This window comes from Moschus berezovskii, chromosome 23 (genome assembly GCF_049115385.1).
Source record: "Moschus berezovskii isolate FMDL1 chromosome 23, NW_MosBer_1.0, whole genome shotgun sequence".
In the NCBI taxonomy this organism is placed as follows: Eukaryota; Metazoa; Chordata; class Mammalia; order Artiodactyla; family Moschidae; genus Moschus; species Moschus berezovskii.
In genome coordinates this window covers 60,473,655-60,487,912 of record NC_142482.1, presented here as the reverse complement: position 1 = coordinate 60,487,912, position 14,258 = coordinate 60,473,655, and the positions used below count along the sequence as shown (strand labels likewise).

Here is a 14,258-nt window from a genome sequence, read left to right as displayed (position 1 = left end):
GAACATTCAGGACTGATTTTCAACACCACAGTTCGAAAGCATCAGTGCTTCTGTGCTGCAGGGGCTTTTTCTAGGTGTAGCCAGTGGGGGTTATTTCCCAGTTGCGGTGGGCAGGCTTCTCACTGCGCTGGCTTCTCTTGCTGCGGAGCATGGGCTCTAGGGCTGGGGGGCATCAGTAGTTGTGACTCTGGGCTCCAGAGCACAGGCTCAGTACTTGTGGCTCCGGGCTTAGTTGCTCCGCAGCACGTGGGATCTTCCCAGACCAGGGACCAAACCCGTGCCTCACCATCAGCAGGCGGATTCTTTGCTGCCTGAGCCACCAGGGAAGCCGCCAGGAAGTCCTGTTATTACTCATTGGATCGTGTTACACTGTTTGAGTTTATCAAATTGCTTTAATGTCTGCTGTCTGTTTTCCTTTTTTTCGACTTTGATTTCTTTTAGGTTTATTCAAGGTAAAAATTCCTGCTCCCACCTTGTTTTCCTTGACTTTCCACTAACTGTTTTTCATTGGGAAAGTAACAACAGCCCATGATGGAGGTAGGACCCAGCTAGTGGGGAGGGCTTCCCTTGTAGCTCAGTTGGTAAAGAATCCCCTGGAGAAGGAAATGGCAACCCACCCTAATATAAAGGTTTGAATTTTGTATGAACTATGTTCATGCTTGGCTATGGGAATGTTGCAGGAACAAATTGACTTTTGCACATTTAACATCTCAGGAGAAGCCTACACAGATGCTCTAAGCATCATTCTTCCCTTTGCAAAAGATCCCAAGTCCCTATCTTCCGCTTTGCTCTAGGCATGGGCTCCTGCCTCCCGACCCCTCCCCCCCCTCCGCTGTTGGTCTTCCTCTGTTGACAAGCAGGTGTTTGCCCCGGGGCGGTGTCGTCTCTTGGCCCACAGGCGGGGGAGGTCCACACCGGACTCCGGGATGTCTGAGTCTGGAGGGAGTGGAGAGGTAAACAGCTTCTGCCCCAGAAACACGAGGCCAGGCTACAGGGCTGGAGGCCGGCGCCCGGGGTCATAAACTCGGTCCAGCCAGCGCCTCCCAACCCCTCACCCCACAGGGGCCGGTCCACTGTTTACTGTCCTGACTTCACAGGGCAGCGAGCATCGATCCCCGCCGAAGGCAAACTCGGGAGTACAACAGTTTGTTCCCGCGGAGGGAGACGCAGCGCAAACCACCCGCCGGTGTCTGGGCAGGATGTCCTGTGGGCTCCGCTCTCCGCCCTTTTCAGGCCTGCACCCGGGCCTGTGCCTGACGTCTGCACTGCCTGTCTCCGCAGTTTGGGCCCTACACTATACAATCTCACTGGAAACGGGATGTTGGGACTGAGAGGAAGTGGGGGAGGGGAGGGGGAGGGGAGGGGGAGGGGGGGAGGGGAGAGAACTAGACTCGTCAACTCGTCTAAGCAGTCTCCACTATGTGCAGAGCTTTCCTATCGTTTAGTCGCTCAGTCGTGTCCCACCCCTTTGTGACCCCGCGGACTGTGGCTCGCTAGGCTCCTCTGTCCATGGGATTTCCTAGGCAAGAATACTGGAGTGGGTTGCCATTTCCTTCTCCAGGGGATCTTCCTGGTCCAGGGATTGAACTTGAGTCTCCTGCACTGGCAGGCAGATTCTTTGCCTCTGAGCCACCAGGGGAGCCCATTTTCCCACAGGCATCCTTCCAGGGATGCTGCATACTTTATTCATGTGTGGGTTGCTTCTCTCCCATCCTGACCAGAGAATGTGAGCTCCCAGGAGGCAGAGACTTGCATTTTGTTGACTGCTGTGTTCCCAGTAACTAGGAGTGTCTGGCACGGAACAGGCATGCAATAAACATAGGGTGACTCAATGAATGAACACACTGTGCTGGCAGGAAAAAACAGAAAACAGTCACTGTGCACGTGGGCTTCTTGCAAAGCACGTCGCAAGGTTTGCCTCTTCAAGTGGGCGGGCATACGGTACACTTTACAGGTGAGGCGACCACAGCTCACAGAGGTCACAGAACTGGCAGAAAAGGCGGTACTGAAGTTTAAACTCGGCTATCCTGTCTCTGGGTCTTTAGTTCAGATCGTGCTTCCGATTCTACACCCCGGGGAAAGCAAGAAAGACCAATTAGACACAGTCCCTGCTCTGCAAGCAGAGATGTGCTAATTGGAGATAAAACTTGGAAACAAGTCAGAACGAAAGAGGCCATCCCAGGGAAGCAGGCAATGATGCTGAGCGTTTGGAGAAGTGAACTCCCAATGCAGGGGGCCCAGGTTAGACCCCTGGTCTAACACATGCCACAGCGGAGACCCGCTGCAGCTAAACAAACGAATAAAAATGCCTTCCTGTTAGGACACTGGGCTACAAGCGGCAGAAAGCTCCCCACGCTAACTGAACCGGAAGGTGGCATTTCACTCCACGTGGGAGGTGGTCCACGAGCTCCTTGTTCTCAGCGACAGTGGGGTCATACCTCCCGCAGCTGGGGTGTCTGCAAACCGGGGTACGATTCCTGGGGCTGCTATCAACATTTGGAGGGTGGGGCTCCTGGAAGTGAAAGCCCTTAGTTTGCAGTTGATGGTCACAACTAAGAACTGTCCCGCTCAGAATGCCAGCAGCCTTCTCTAGAGACATCCCTTTAGCAGCTGGAGTGCACGATGGCCTACAGGGCCCTGCGTTTCCCACGTGCAGGAACTGCCCCACCTCTGGCCATGGCAAGGTGGCTGTGACAGCAGCGTCCGTCTCCTCTGGGGAGGAAGGACACTTCCCTTGGATGCTGCCTGTCAGACGTCCCCCTCATGTCCTACTGGGTCACTCGCTCATTCCGGAGCCTGTCTGGGCAGGAAGGGGGTTCCTCCTGGACGAGACAGGCACTGTTCTGGAGGCGAGAGGGGTCGGCCTCCCCAGGAGGGGCCGTGTGGAGGAGGGTGGGACAGGAACACAGGGGCCCGCTGTTGGGCACCCAGGCCCAGGCCGCTACAGGAGTCAGAGGCTGCCTTACGGATCCTGGAAGGGGACCCCATCTGCGGCCACTCTTGCAGGTGCCCCTCGACCCCTCGATGTGGCTGAAACATTCCTCCCAGCGGCCCTCCTGTTAACCCCACTCCCCTCCCTCCCCGAGGCTCCCTGGCCTCCCTGATGGGGTCGGAGCCACCTTCTTAGCATCTGCCACAGGGGCTGACTCTAGATCTACTCCCGTGACTTTCTGGTTAACCACGGTCTCCTCCCATATAACAGAGCATCCCACCTTCCCATCAAAGAGAGGGACAGCCTGCAGGCCCCGACAGCCAGGCCTCCTTCAGTTCCCCTTCCTCTTGTCGCGCCCTGGAGGAGCGGGGGTTGAGGGGTGAGAGGGTGGGGGTGCCTGATGAAGCAGGCGCCCAGGAGGGTCTCCACAGCCTCAAAGTCTCTGAGAAGTCCTATCTGATCTTTAAGATAGTTTGCAGATTTTGTATTTCACTCCCTAGCATGTCAGCGTTTAGGTAAATGTAAAAACAATGATCTTCCCCAAATCTTGTCTTTGTTCCAATAGGTAGATGCGCCAGGTATGTCTGGGGCCTCTTGTAAGTCCCCAGGTTGAGAGACAATCAAGGCGTTCCACGCTGGCGTGGGAGGCCACGAAGGAACCTCCGCATGTTCCTGCGAGAAATACTTTGGGGCCCCACCCCGGGCCTACAGACTGAAACCCTAGGGTGGGGCCCAGTCCTGAGCTCGGACACCCCGGCCAGGTGACAGACGCGAGCCGATGCTTGAGAAACTCTGACCGACAGGCAGCCAAAGTTAGCCTTGAAAAGGAAGGAAACAAAGCGAAACCAACCAGAAGATGCTTCGGGCAGCACCCCCAGCACCCCCCTTCCCCTGGTTCGCATCCCTCGGAAGGCCCGGACGCGCGGCGGGCCCCGCTCCAGGAGGCCGGGCAGTGGCCCGGGTTCCCCCGCTCCGGCCCGAGCGCGGCGGGCGGGGAGAGGGGCGGGGCGGGACGTGCGCCCGGGCCCCACGCGAATGGCCTCCGGAGGCGCTCGGAAGGCCCCGCCTGGCCCCCGGCCCCGCGCAGTCTGCGGCCCGGACCAGGTCCGGGTCCACCCGGCGCCCGTGGGGCGATCGCGCCGGGCCGGGCCCGCTGCCGAGCGCCTGGAACTTGGGGAGGAAGGAGAAGCCGATCCGCGAGGCCCGCCGCCGCCCAGTTGCCCCGCCGGCGAGTTTTCCGCAGTTTTGCGCCTCCTCTGCCAGTGCGACGACGCGCGGGAGACCAGGGCGGACCCGTCCGGACCCGCGGGCCCGACCTCGCGGTGAGAAGGACGCCCGAGCGGAGCGCGAGCTCACTCCGGAGCTCGGGGGACAGGACTGGGTGAACCGGGGAGTCCTGGGACCGCGCCCGCCCGGACTCCGCGCCCCCCGCCCCGCCCGCGCCGCGGCCGCACCCCGGAGCCTCCCGACTGGAACTGCCTTCTCCTGCCGGACCGAGGCGGGCGCTGCGCTCTGTGCACCTCCCCAGGCGTCAAGTGTCCCGAGGACTAGTCCCGGGCCAGGGCGTCATGGAGCCCCGGGGGGTGCTGCTAAGTTCGGAGGCGCCGGGACCCGCGCCCCCGGAAGAGCCCTGGGCAGCCGAGGAGCCGCCCGCCGCGGGAGGGCCCCGCACGGAGGGCGGCGTGGATGGCGGCTGCGCGGCGGCGGTGCCGGGCCCCGACGCCGAGCGCGGGTCCTCGCAGGAGCGGGCCAGCCCCGGGCAGCAGGAGGCGCGGCTGGAGAGCCGCTGCCGCGAGCGCTCCTTCTCGCTGCCCGCCGACACGATCCTGCAGGCGGCCCAGTTGCTGCGGCAGCGCCAGCCGCCTGCCCCGGGCGCGGGGGCCGGGGAGGCGGCCGAGGACGCGCCGCTCGGTCCAGGCGACTGCTGCGCCAAGTGCAAGAAGCGGGTGCAGTTCGCGGACGCGCTGGGGCTGAGCCTGGCCCGCGTGAAGCACTTCAGCGAGGCCGAGGAGCCGCAGGTGCCGCCCGCCGTGCTCTCCCGCCTGCGCAGCTTCCCGGCGCACGCCGAGGGCCTGGAGCGGCTCCCGGGCCTGCTGGCCGCCGTGGTGGCCGCGCACCCCCGCGCGCCGCCGCCGCCCCTGCTGCAGCCCCTCTTCGAGCTGCCCGGGCCGAGCGCCGCGGCCGCGCGCCTGCGGAGACAGCGCGTGTGCCTGGAGCGCGTGCAGTGCGCGGCGCCCGGCGGCGCGGAGGTGACCGGCTCCGGCCGGGTGCTGGGCTGCCCCGGGCCGCGCGCCGTGGCCGTGCGCTACACCTTCACCGAGTGGCGCTCCTTCCTGGACGTGCCGGCCGAGCTACGGCCCGAGCCGGAGAAGCCTCTGCCGCCAGACGCGCCGTCGGGGGAGCCGGGGGACACCGAGGAGGAGCCGGGCGCCGAGCGCTTCCACTTCGCGCTGTCCCTGCCCCCGGGCTTGCTGCCTACGGAGGGGGAGGCCGCGGACGCGCCGGGCCTCGCCGTCCACTTCGCCATCTGCTACCGCTGCGCCCAGGGCGAGTACTGGGACAACAACGCGGGCGCCAACTACACGCTGCGCTCGGGGCGCCCGGCCGACGCGCTCTGAGCCCGCGGGCTGTGCCGACCGCGCGCGGGGCCCCGGGCAGCCGGGCATCGTCCCCCGGGGAGAGGGAGGCCCTCACTGCAAGCTCTTTGGCACCCAGACAGATCCTGCCAGCAAGCACGGAGCCCGGGCCAAGCGCCCTGCCGTCACAGCCGCTTTGGCCTTTGGAATTCTCGCCCCGCATCGAATGGGAAGAAAGCCTCAAGATTCCGAGCAGTGACTTTCTCCACGAAAAAAAAGACTCTTGAGCGAGGCTGCAAACCCTTGGGATTTGGTTTTAGCTGTGGATGCCCCCTCGGCTCTCAGGGAGAGGTGGAAGCATCGTGCCGAGGGCCGGCGTGGATGCCGCGGGAGCCTTCGCGTCGCTGCCTTTTCTCTTATTGGGATCTGGGAAGTGTTTGCGCTTGCATACGGATATCCTGTTGAAAATTTAAGGCCACGTGCATGTCTGCTACTTGATATTTCAGCTCCCGGCATTTTGGGAGGCCTTGACAATAGGGCCATCTTCAGCGGATGCTGTTGCACTTTAAGCCAACCACAGTATTTTCTGGTTTCCCTTGTCCCATCCCTCCTTTCTGATGTGGAAAGGGCCTAGCTTTTCCATAGTGGGCTAGAGTGTTCTTAAAAATGTTTTGTAGAAGTTGTTCTTTCCCCAGGCAGAACAAGATGCTTGGTGAGTTGAAATGCCAGAGTGATCGTCAGGCCTTGGCTGTGAGCCGGCAGAGCCAGTCCGTGGCCTCCAGCGCCTTTGTGTAGGCAAAGCACATGGTCGCTGCTGGACTTCTGGGCCATCAGCAGTCAGAGAAGCTGGACTCCACGGTGGGAGACGAGGGAAGGAAAGGTGGCTTTCTGTGCCTCTTGCTGCCACAGTGGGGAGTGGTGACTGAAGGATGAAGCCTGCCCACCAAGAAGATCCTGCTGTGAACTCACTGGGCACCTTGCACAGGCTGCGACTGTGGGCACCAGGGTTGGCGGTCTTCGTTCACTGCTGATGGCCATGGATATCAGGGTACGGTGGCCATGCACGACCAGGGCCGGAGAGCCTCCTGAGGACTCGAGTTCTTCAAACCTCCGTCATCCCTTGGTAATCTGTCTGTCTTTGGTTTTCACGTGTTCGGGCACATGGCTAGTACAGTCAGCTCCGTTTTGCAATGCTGATCTTCAGGGAGCAGTGGTTTCACTGCTGCTTTCTAAGAACCAGGGTAAACCTACACCCCGTGGGCCAGATGCAGCCTGAAGGCTGTTCTTGCAGGTAGGTCCTGAGAGCTGAGAATGTCTTTTACATTTTTAAATAGTTGGAAGAATTCAAAAGAAGAATGCTATTTTTGTGACACATAAGAAGTGCACAAGCTCAAATTTCAGGGCCTGTCAGTGCAGGTTTGTAGGAACACAGCCTTGCACATTCATGTATGTTATTCACAGCCATTTTCCTGCTACCAGCGCAGAGCTGCGGAGACGCAGCAGAGCCCACACGGCAAACTCTAAAGTATTTACTATCTGGCCCGTTATAGAAAGTCTGCCAACCCTGCTCTAGAGAAGTAGGATTTTTTTTTTTTAACTATATGTTGAGAGTCATACTTAACAAAGCAGTTAAACTTTTTTTTTTTTAAATTATTCAACACTGACAATTTATTTTCTGAAGATTATCATTTTTACAAAACAGAACAAAAAGCAGGTATCAAAAACAGCAAAGAGTTTACAGAATTTCTGCACCAGTTTTCACACAGGTCAGTGGTTATGAAACTGGTGTCGGATGTAAATACTAGATACACTCTAATTTCCTGCTTGGTCATAAGCATTCAGGTGGTTTGTTTTAGAGCTACTGAATAATAATAATTTTTCAAAAGCACCGGTCATTTTTTGAGAACACATTTGGTTTGTCCAACAAAGTAAACACTTTTCGATGTGTGGTATTTTTTTTTTAAAAAAACACTGACCTAAAATACAGAATGTGTATGTATTTGGATCCAAACCAAATCCTCTGAGGTCCCAATTACCCTGAAGAACACTGAAAAAGACATGTATAGGACATATTAAATACTAATTATATACCTCATGATGTCAAAGGCAGCTACTATAAGTCTAAAGAAAATATCTCTTCATTCAGAGGCTGCCCAGAGTTTGAACTACATCATAGTATCCACATCTTTTCTGACTTGGAGTAGTTTCCCCAAATAGGGTCATATTATTGGAAAACAAAGTTTATGCTCGTGCCAAACAGGCTCTGGCATTTTATAGATACATTTGTGAAGAGCAAGATTCGTTGCTCTGTACCCTGGGTGACCACACAGAAATTAAGAGGCCACGGTTACTGGATGCGGAGAGGAAGAAGCAGACTTAAACTCACATCATTTGGAGGGAAGCAGAAACAGAGCTGGAGTTGGTCACGGTGTTCAGCCACCACTTGTTCCAGAAACACATTTCGTTTAAATAAGGGGAGTTTGGTCCAGTTTTGCAATGGTAATAGCTGACAGTCTCTCATTTTATACATATATATAGATCATTTCCCGGCTAGCAGTGAGTTAAGAAACTGGCCTCCAATTCTGATCAAATTTCTCACTATTAGTCAAAGCCAAAAAACCCCTCCCAAAAAACAAACAGGAAAACCCAGCCAATAGGGGAACAATTGCACAATTAAAGTTGAGTGTAAATTATACTATGTACAGACTGGTATCCATGTCACTGAAATCATTCTGAGATCATGACACACTCTTGTTGAAATATTTCTTTTATCTTATCCCATTTTCACTTAGGGAAAACTGATATGTATGTAATTTTCTTCTGTATAGATATGAAAAGGAAGCAAGAAGGCAAAGCTGAGAGGAACAGACGCTACCCGTGGGGCAGCGGTGGCATTTGGTTGTTTTGGTCTTGGTACCAGCAACTCCCACCCCATGGGAGAAATCCAGTTCTGCTGGACTACACGGTTTTCCTTGCAGTCAAGACTCGAACGATGGACCCCACTCCTCCAGCAGCAAGTGCCTTTTCATGCCACTGCAATAACACAGCACTGCTATTGTCAGAGGGGCTCTCAAAGCCTTTATAAATATACTTCATTAGGAGATCCACACCATTCTTGTCCAGGGATTGAACTGCCTTTTCAATATCGTTAGCTTTAAAAGAGATGAGCACCTTCAAGACAATGCTGCCTGCGCGATCCTTCGCTGCCTGGCTCTTGGTATTGATGGGGGGGTTTTTCAGAGCTGCCTGTAGGGCAGCTGTCATGTTTCCTTGCCGCAGGCAGGAGTCCACCTCGCCCTCGTCGGGCCCGGCCTGCCCGTCGCCCCCGTCTTCCTCGTCCAGCAGTTAAACTTTTGGTAAAAAATTGTCACTTGACATAAACCTTTGGGTAAAGGTAAAACTGGTTGCATTACTCTTGGTAATCTTAGTTGATTACAATAAACACCAAGACAGCAAATGTACAATTATCCGTATACTGGGGAGGGGGATCCATCTGCTTCTTCTAAGAAATAGCAGAGGGCCTTCCCTGGTGGCCCAGTGGTTAAGAATGCAAGGAATGAAGGTTTGATCCCTGGCTGAGGAGCTAATCCTCTATGCCGAAGGGAAAAAAAAGAAGAAAAAAGAAATTATAGAAAGTCAAGACAGCGGAACTATGGCACCCCTCAGAATTAACATCAAGCTACAAAAAACTGCCAGATATTTCCATACCTCAAAATAGGATGTCTCAAACTATAGACATATTTAGTTTGAACTCTGGTTTGTAAACATCCTTTTGGTGGTGTTTGCCAAAGGTAACTGATTGTGGAAAAAATTTAAATACTGATTTATGAGTGGAAAGCCATCAGATGTTAATGAATTACAATTTATAGTTGGAGTAAAGCAGACTAAAAAAAAATGGTCACGTGGATGACCTAATTCACACGTGCTTATATAAAAAAAAACTTTGTAATAAAGGGGCCCAGATGGAAAGAAACTGCCTGCAACGCAGGAGACCTGGGTTCAACCCCTGGCTTGGGAATTTCCTCTGGAGAAAGTGAAAGTCGCTCAGTCATGTCCGACTGTTTTTGACCCCAAGGACTATACAGTCCATGGAATTCTCCATGCTAGAGTACTGGAGTGGGTAGCCTTTCCCTTCCAGGGGATCTTCCCAATGCAAGGATCGAACCCACGTTTCCCTCATTGCAGGCGGATTCTTTACAGCTGAGCCACAAGGGAAGCCCAAGAATACTGGAGTGGGTAGCCTATCCCTTCTCCAGGGGATCATCCCGACCCAGGAATGGAACTGGGGTCTCCTTTATTGCAGGTGGGTTCTTTACCAACTGAGCTGTCAGGGAAGCCCTCTCCTCTGGCAACCCACTCCAGTATTCTTGCCTGGAGAATCCCATGGACAGAGGAGCCTGGCGGCCTACAGTCCATGGGGTAGCAAGACTTGGACACAACTGAGTGACTAACAGTTTCACTTTCACTTGTTAGAACTGCATAATTTTTCTGCTATTAAATACACATGCAATCAAGCGTTTTTATTCAGCGTCTGATGTTGGGTCTGGCTTATCACTTCCTTTTTGACAGTGCATTACTGCATAATAATGACACCTAGATAAATACATGTTCTGTTTTTCTTATGAATACGTTTTAGTGAAAAGTATTGATAGTGTATATGGCCTGTAATACAGTTTGAAATGCTAGTTTATATGGCAGCAATGCATTACTTTGGATTGTTTTAGATTATTAAATTAATTATTAAAATTAAATTAGGAGCACAACATTATGATCAAGAGAGAGACCCTCTCGTCCTGTTCTTTTAAAATAGTAACCCATTAAATCTAGAATAAAATACATGAGAAATGGATTTTTAAGAGGCCATGTACAGCAAAAATTTTATTATTCAAACAATTTTAAGATGACTTGTTTCATAATATAAAAACTTCAAACTGTTCTGTTTGGGAACTGCATGCTGAGAGTTATATTTGGTAAAGTAGAACTGTTAGGAAAGGGAACCTGGATTTGCTCTCCCGTACGTCTTGGAGGATAGCTCTTCTAAGGCTCAGGTTACAAAGACCTGTAAAATATGGTGAATAGCCCACTCTTTCTGCACGTGGTTGTAGCCTTTCAAAGCTCCAGAAAACTGGCCATCTTCTAAATGTCAACCTTATTTTTATAAAGTGCCAACTTTTCACTGTGGACTGAGAGCAAACACTTTGCAAAGAAATGTTAGGACGTTAAAATAGCTCTTTTTTGATTTGTTTTTGAAAAGTCTCAATGGAAGGGGCAGTGCTGATGGGCGTGAGGAAGTGTTTAAGAGTGTACTTCCCGAACGGAACGAACACACACATTTATCCCCAAAGCTAAATTCCCACAGTGTAGCTGTGGCATTTTTGTGATAATATTTATCACAACTTGGTAAGTGAGGGTCACTCTGCTTGAAAATGTAATAGCTTCAACATCTCACCCAGCTCTAGTGATCAAAAACTAGAAGTCCTGCTCAGTTCAGCTGAGGACCCTGACTTCACCAGAGGGACTCGAGTTTCTTCTGTTTGGGTAAGGAGGGGCCCACGGGTCAGGGGATGTTGCGTGAAGTGTGTGTCCAGAGCATCAGAGCAGTGCTTGGAAACGCAGCCATCCGTGCGGACAAATGTCCCCTGATAACCCCCGGGTTTATGAAGCAAGGTGACCAAGATCTAACTGAGGATCCCAGCCAGGGTGTGGCTGCTGGACCTGGAAGCCGGCCGAGTTCTGGGGACACCAGGCAGCTCTGTGCGGACAGCAGGACCACAGCTCGGGAGCCGTGCTGCAGCAGGGGGCGGTGGGCCGTGGTCATCCAGAATCCGGCTGCAGGGCCTGGGGAACCTTCTCCCGATGGGGTGCCTGTGTCCCCCACCTGGCCCTGCCCCCGCCTGCTGTACCCCTCCTGCCCTGACCAGGGGGAGGGCCTCCTGGGTGATACTGTGGGTTTGAGCCATGCAGAGCCTGCTGCTCGTTTAGTTTGTGGAGGTTTGCTCTGGACCCCTGGTGTACCATTTTGGGAGTTTCCCATTTTTCCGCTCTCTGGCATGGCGGTGTTTATGTATTTTAGTTTGCTCAGTTTTCTCATTCCCCACGCAGTTGCTTGTTTCTTCGGAGCCTGTGGCTTGGAGCCGTGTAGGGTGTTGTGACCTGCGTCATGTGTGCTTTGCCAGGAGTGCAAGGAACAGCCTTCGGGGAGAAACGGGAGGTGTCTTCTTGTGTGACATCACGATACTGGTGTGCATTTTTGGCTCACATCGTGGGACACGGGTTGGTAGGTTAAAAGCGGGCACTGTGCGTGCTGTAGCTTAGCAGGCAGCCCTGACAAACAGTGAGCTGTTCACAGTCCAGCTTTGCCCGGCCAGCCCCCGTGACGCCAGGCCTGGACGGTCTGCCAGCATGGGGGGTGTGCTTTGCGCAGTCACAGTGGCAAGGGGCTGAGCGGAAACTGGGCCCAGCCCAGTGACCCTTCTTTTCCTCCTGCAGGGCCATCCTGGCCTTACTGTCAGTATGCGGGCCGGTGTCTGAAGCCCCTTCAGGAGAGGCCGGCCCCGCTTCTCCTTGGGACTGGTGATGGGTGGACACATTCCACCAGGTGACCTGCTCTGTTTCCACGTCCTCCTCCAGGCTCCCTTCTGCTGATCAGCGGACTGTCAGGACGCAGCCCTTCGTGGTCCTTTAGGCCTCTCAGGCTGGTGGCTGGATAGCTAAACACTGTAACTTTAGGCTCACGAGGACTGGAAGCCCTTTGGATCTTTTTGATGTAGTATTTGCATCCTGTTAGAGTTAGTTCTTTGGCTTCACTCTCTGTGAACACACACATTTTTGGTAAAGACAGAAATGAGTCACCTTTGGGCTGCGGGGAGATTTCTGAGATGGCGAAGATCAAGGACTCGCTGTTAAGCTGTGATAGTGAGACGTACCTGGTGGATCTAACAGAAGAGTGGAAGTCTACGGAGTCAGGAGTTCAGAGTCATTTCAACCGGAAATCTTCAGATACACAAACATCTCTGGTGAAGCAAAGATGCTGTAGAGACACTTCCAGACATTTTGTGGAGAAATCAGACTTGTGTAATTACCCATACCATTGGCATCGCTGGCACTGCTCAGGTTCTCTGAAACTTGTTAACTCAAGTCATTGCCCAAGGAGAACCAGCAGCCTCCTAATGTGTCCAGAAATGGGAAACTCGGTCTGAAACTCTGAATGGAGTAAAGATTGAAAGCAGGTGTTTGGTGAACTGAGCTTGAAACATTTAACCTCCAGGTTGAAGAATTCCTGAGCAGTCCTGCAGAAGGCCTTTCTATAAACAGCTACACATGTTATGTTGAGAAAAGACCCACCTGAGCATGTGAGGCTACGGTGGTGGGAAATTCATGGTCCTTAAAGGGGCTGCCTGGCAGGGCTATACGGTGTTTGTGGGTACAGCGCCTCCCAGGATGGCTCTGGGAGAAGAACTCCTGACATCAGGAGGCTGTTCTGAGGCAGCTGAATCGGCGTTTTTCACACCCGAAGAGGGAGAAACAGGGACTGTCTCTTGTAGGAAGTTAGGTTTTGTCTGATTTTTACATTACATAAAAAGAAATGTGCATTTACATTCAGAACCACTTTAAATGGCTTAGAGAATTCCATTTTGTATGTCCTTTTCAGCCTGGTTGAGGAGAATATGTTCTTTAGGAAAAAACAGAAACAGCCCATGTTTAGATATGTGATTCCCCTGCTTATTTTCCCATCCCCAAACGTCTGACCAGAGGTGCGTCTGTTAATGGCATTTGAGGCTTTCCTGTTTTTTTAAGTCATTTTTAATGACTTTCTGGGGACTTACTTGGTGGTCCAGTTGCTCAGACTCTGTGCTTCCAATGCAGGGAGCTGGGGTTCGATCCCTGGCCGGGGAACTAGAGCTCACATGCCACGACTAAAGATCCTGAGTCTCTCAGCTAAGACGTGGCCAAATTCATAAATAAATATCTTAAAAGAGCAAAAAAAAATTGAATTTCTGTACTGACGCAACTGCCCTGAGAGACTAGTTTTTCTGGCCGGGGAAACACCTTCAGAATGGGCTGCGAGGTCTTGGGTTCCGAGGCTGGGGGCTGCCTGGCCCTGCATGACCCGCCAACCTGGAGCCAGAAGCTGGTGCCAGGGAGAGGACGTGCCACGTGGGGCCTGGGCCCACGGGTGGCGGGCATCCCCGCCCCGAGACCCTGGCCTGGGCAGGGTGGGCCACAGGCTGCCGTGAAGACCAGGGCAGGGCCCTCGGGGCCCTGACCCGACAGCATGCAGGCGGCTCAGGAGACCTCCAGGGATGAGTTTGTTAAGCCAAGGGTTTCTAAAGCCATCGGCGCCATTCTCTGTGGGACAGATACCTGTGACCCGTTACCTGTATGTGACCGTGGAGCCTGGGGATGGGCTGGTATCAGGTCCTGGCTTCAGCGTAGGGGCTCCCTTGTGTGAGCGATGGTCTGACTTCAGCCCGGTGTGGCTGAGTCCACGGCCACTGCAATGTCACCAAATACACACATCGTTCCTCCAGGGTCTGCAAATGCAACACAGCTCACTTCGGCCCTGAGCTCTCAAGGGAGGGAGGCTGCTCCGGACAGCTTTGACTGACACAGGGGTGGCAGCAAGTCTCGGTCCAAGACAACCCTGACTGTGTGTGTGTGTGTGGGGGGAGGCACAGCCTGCCCTCCCAAGCTGCAACTGTGGCGGCCCGAGTGGTTCTGTCGCCCACCCTCCCAGACACGATATTTTA

At 53.8% G+C, this 14,258-nt stretch overlaps 1 protein-coding gene and 1 long non-coding RNA gene across 2 annotated transcripts; both read left to right on the top strand.

The window, feature by feature from the left end:
- Nucleotides 1-4,365: 4,365 nt before the first annotated feature.
- PPP1R3G (protein phosphatase 1 regulatory subunit 3G) lies at nt 4,366-5,691 on the top strand. Its single transcript, XM_055406756.2, has one exon. It carries the CDS (start codon nt 4,501-4,503, stop codon nt 5,548-5,550), a length of 1,050 nt encoding a protein of 349 aa, XP_055262731.2. The 5' UTR covers nt 4,366-4,500; the 3' UTR covers nt 5,551-5,691.
- A 971-nt stretch (nt 5,692-6,662) lies between these two features.
- On the top strand, nt 6,663-10,023 carry LOC148774231 (uncharacterized). Its single transcript, XR_016036020.1, has 2 exons — nt 6,663-6,799; nt 8,337-10,023. It is a non-coding gene; the product is annotated as an uncharacterized LOC148774231 (long non-coding RNA).
- Nucleotides 10,024-14,258: the final 4,235 nt, after the last annotated feature.

Coding starts and splice junctions, on each gene's coding strand:
- PPP1R3G (XM_055406756.2), top strand. CDS start 4,501: ATGGAGCCCCGGGGGGTGCTGCTAAGTTCGGAGGCGCCGGGACCCGCG.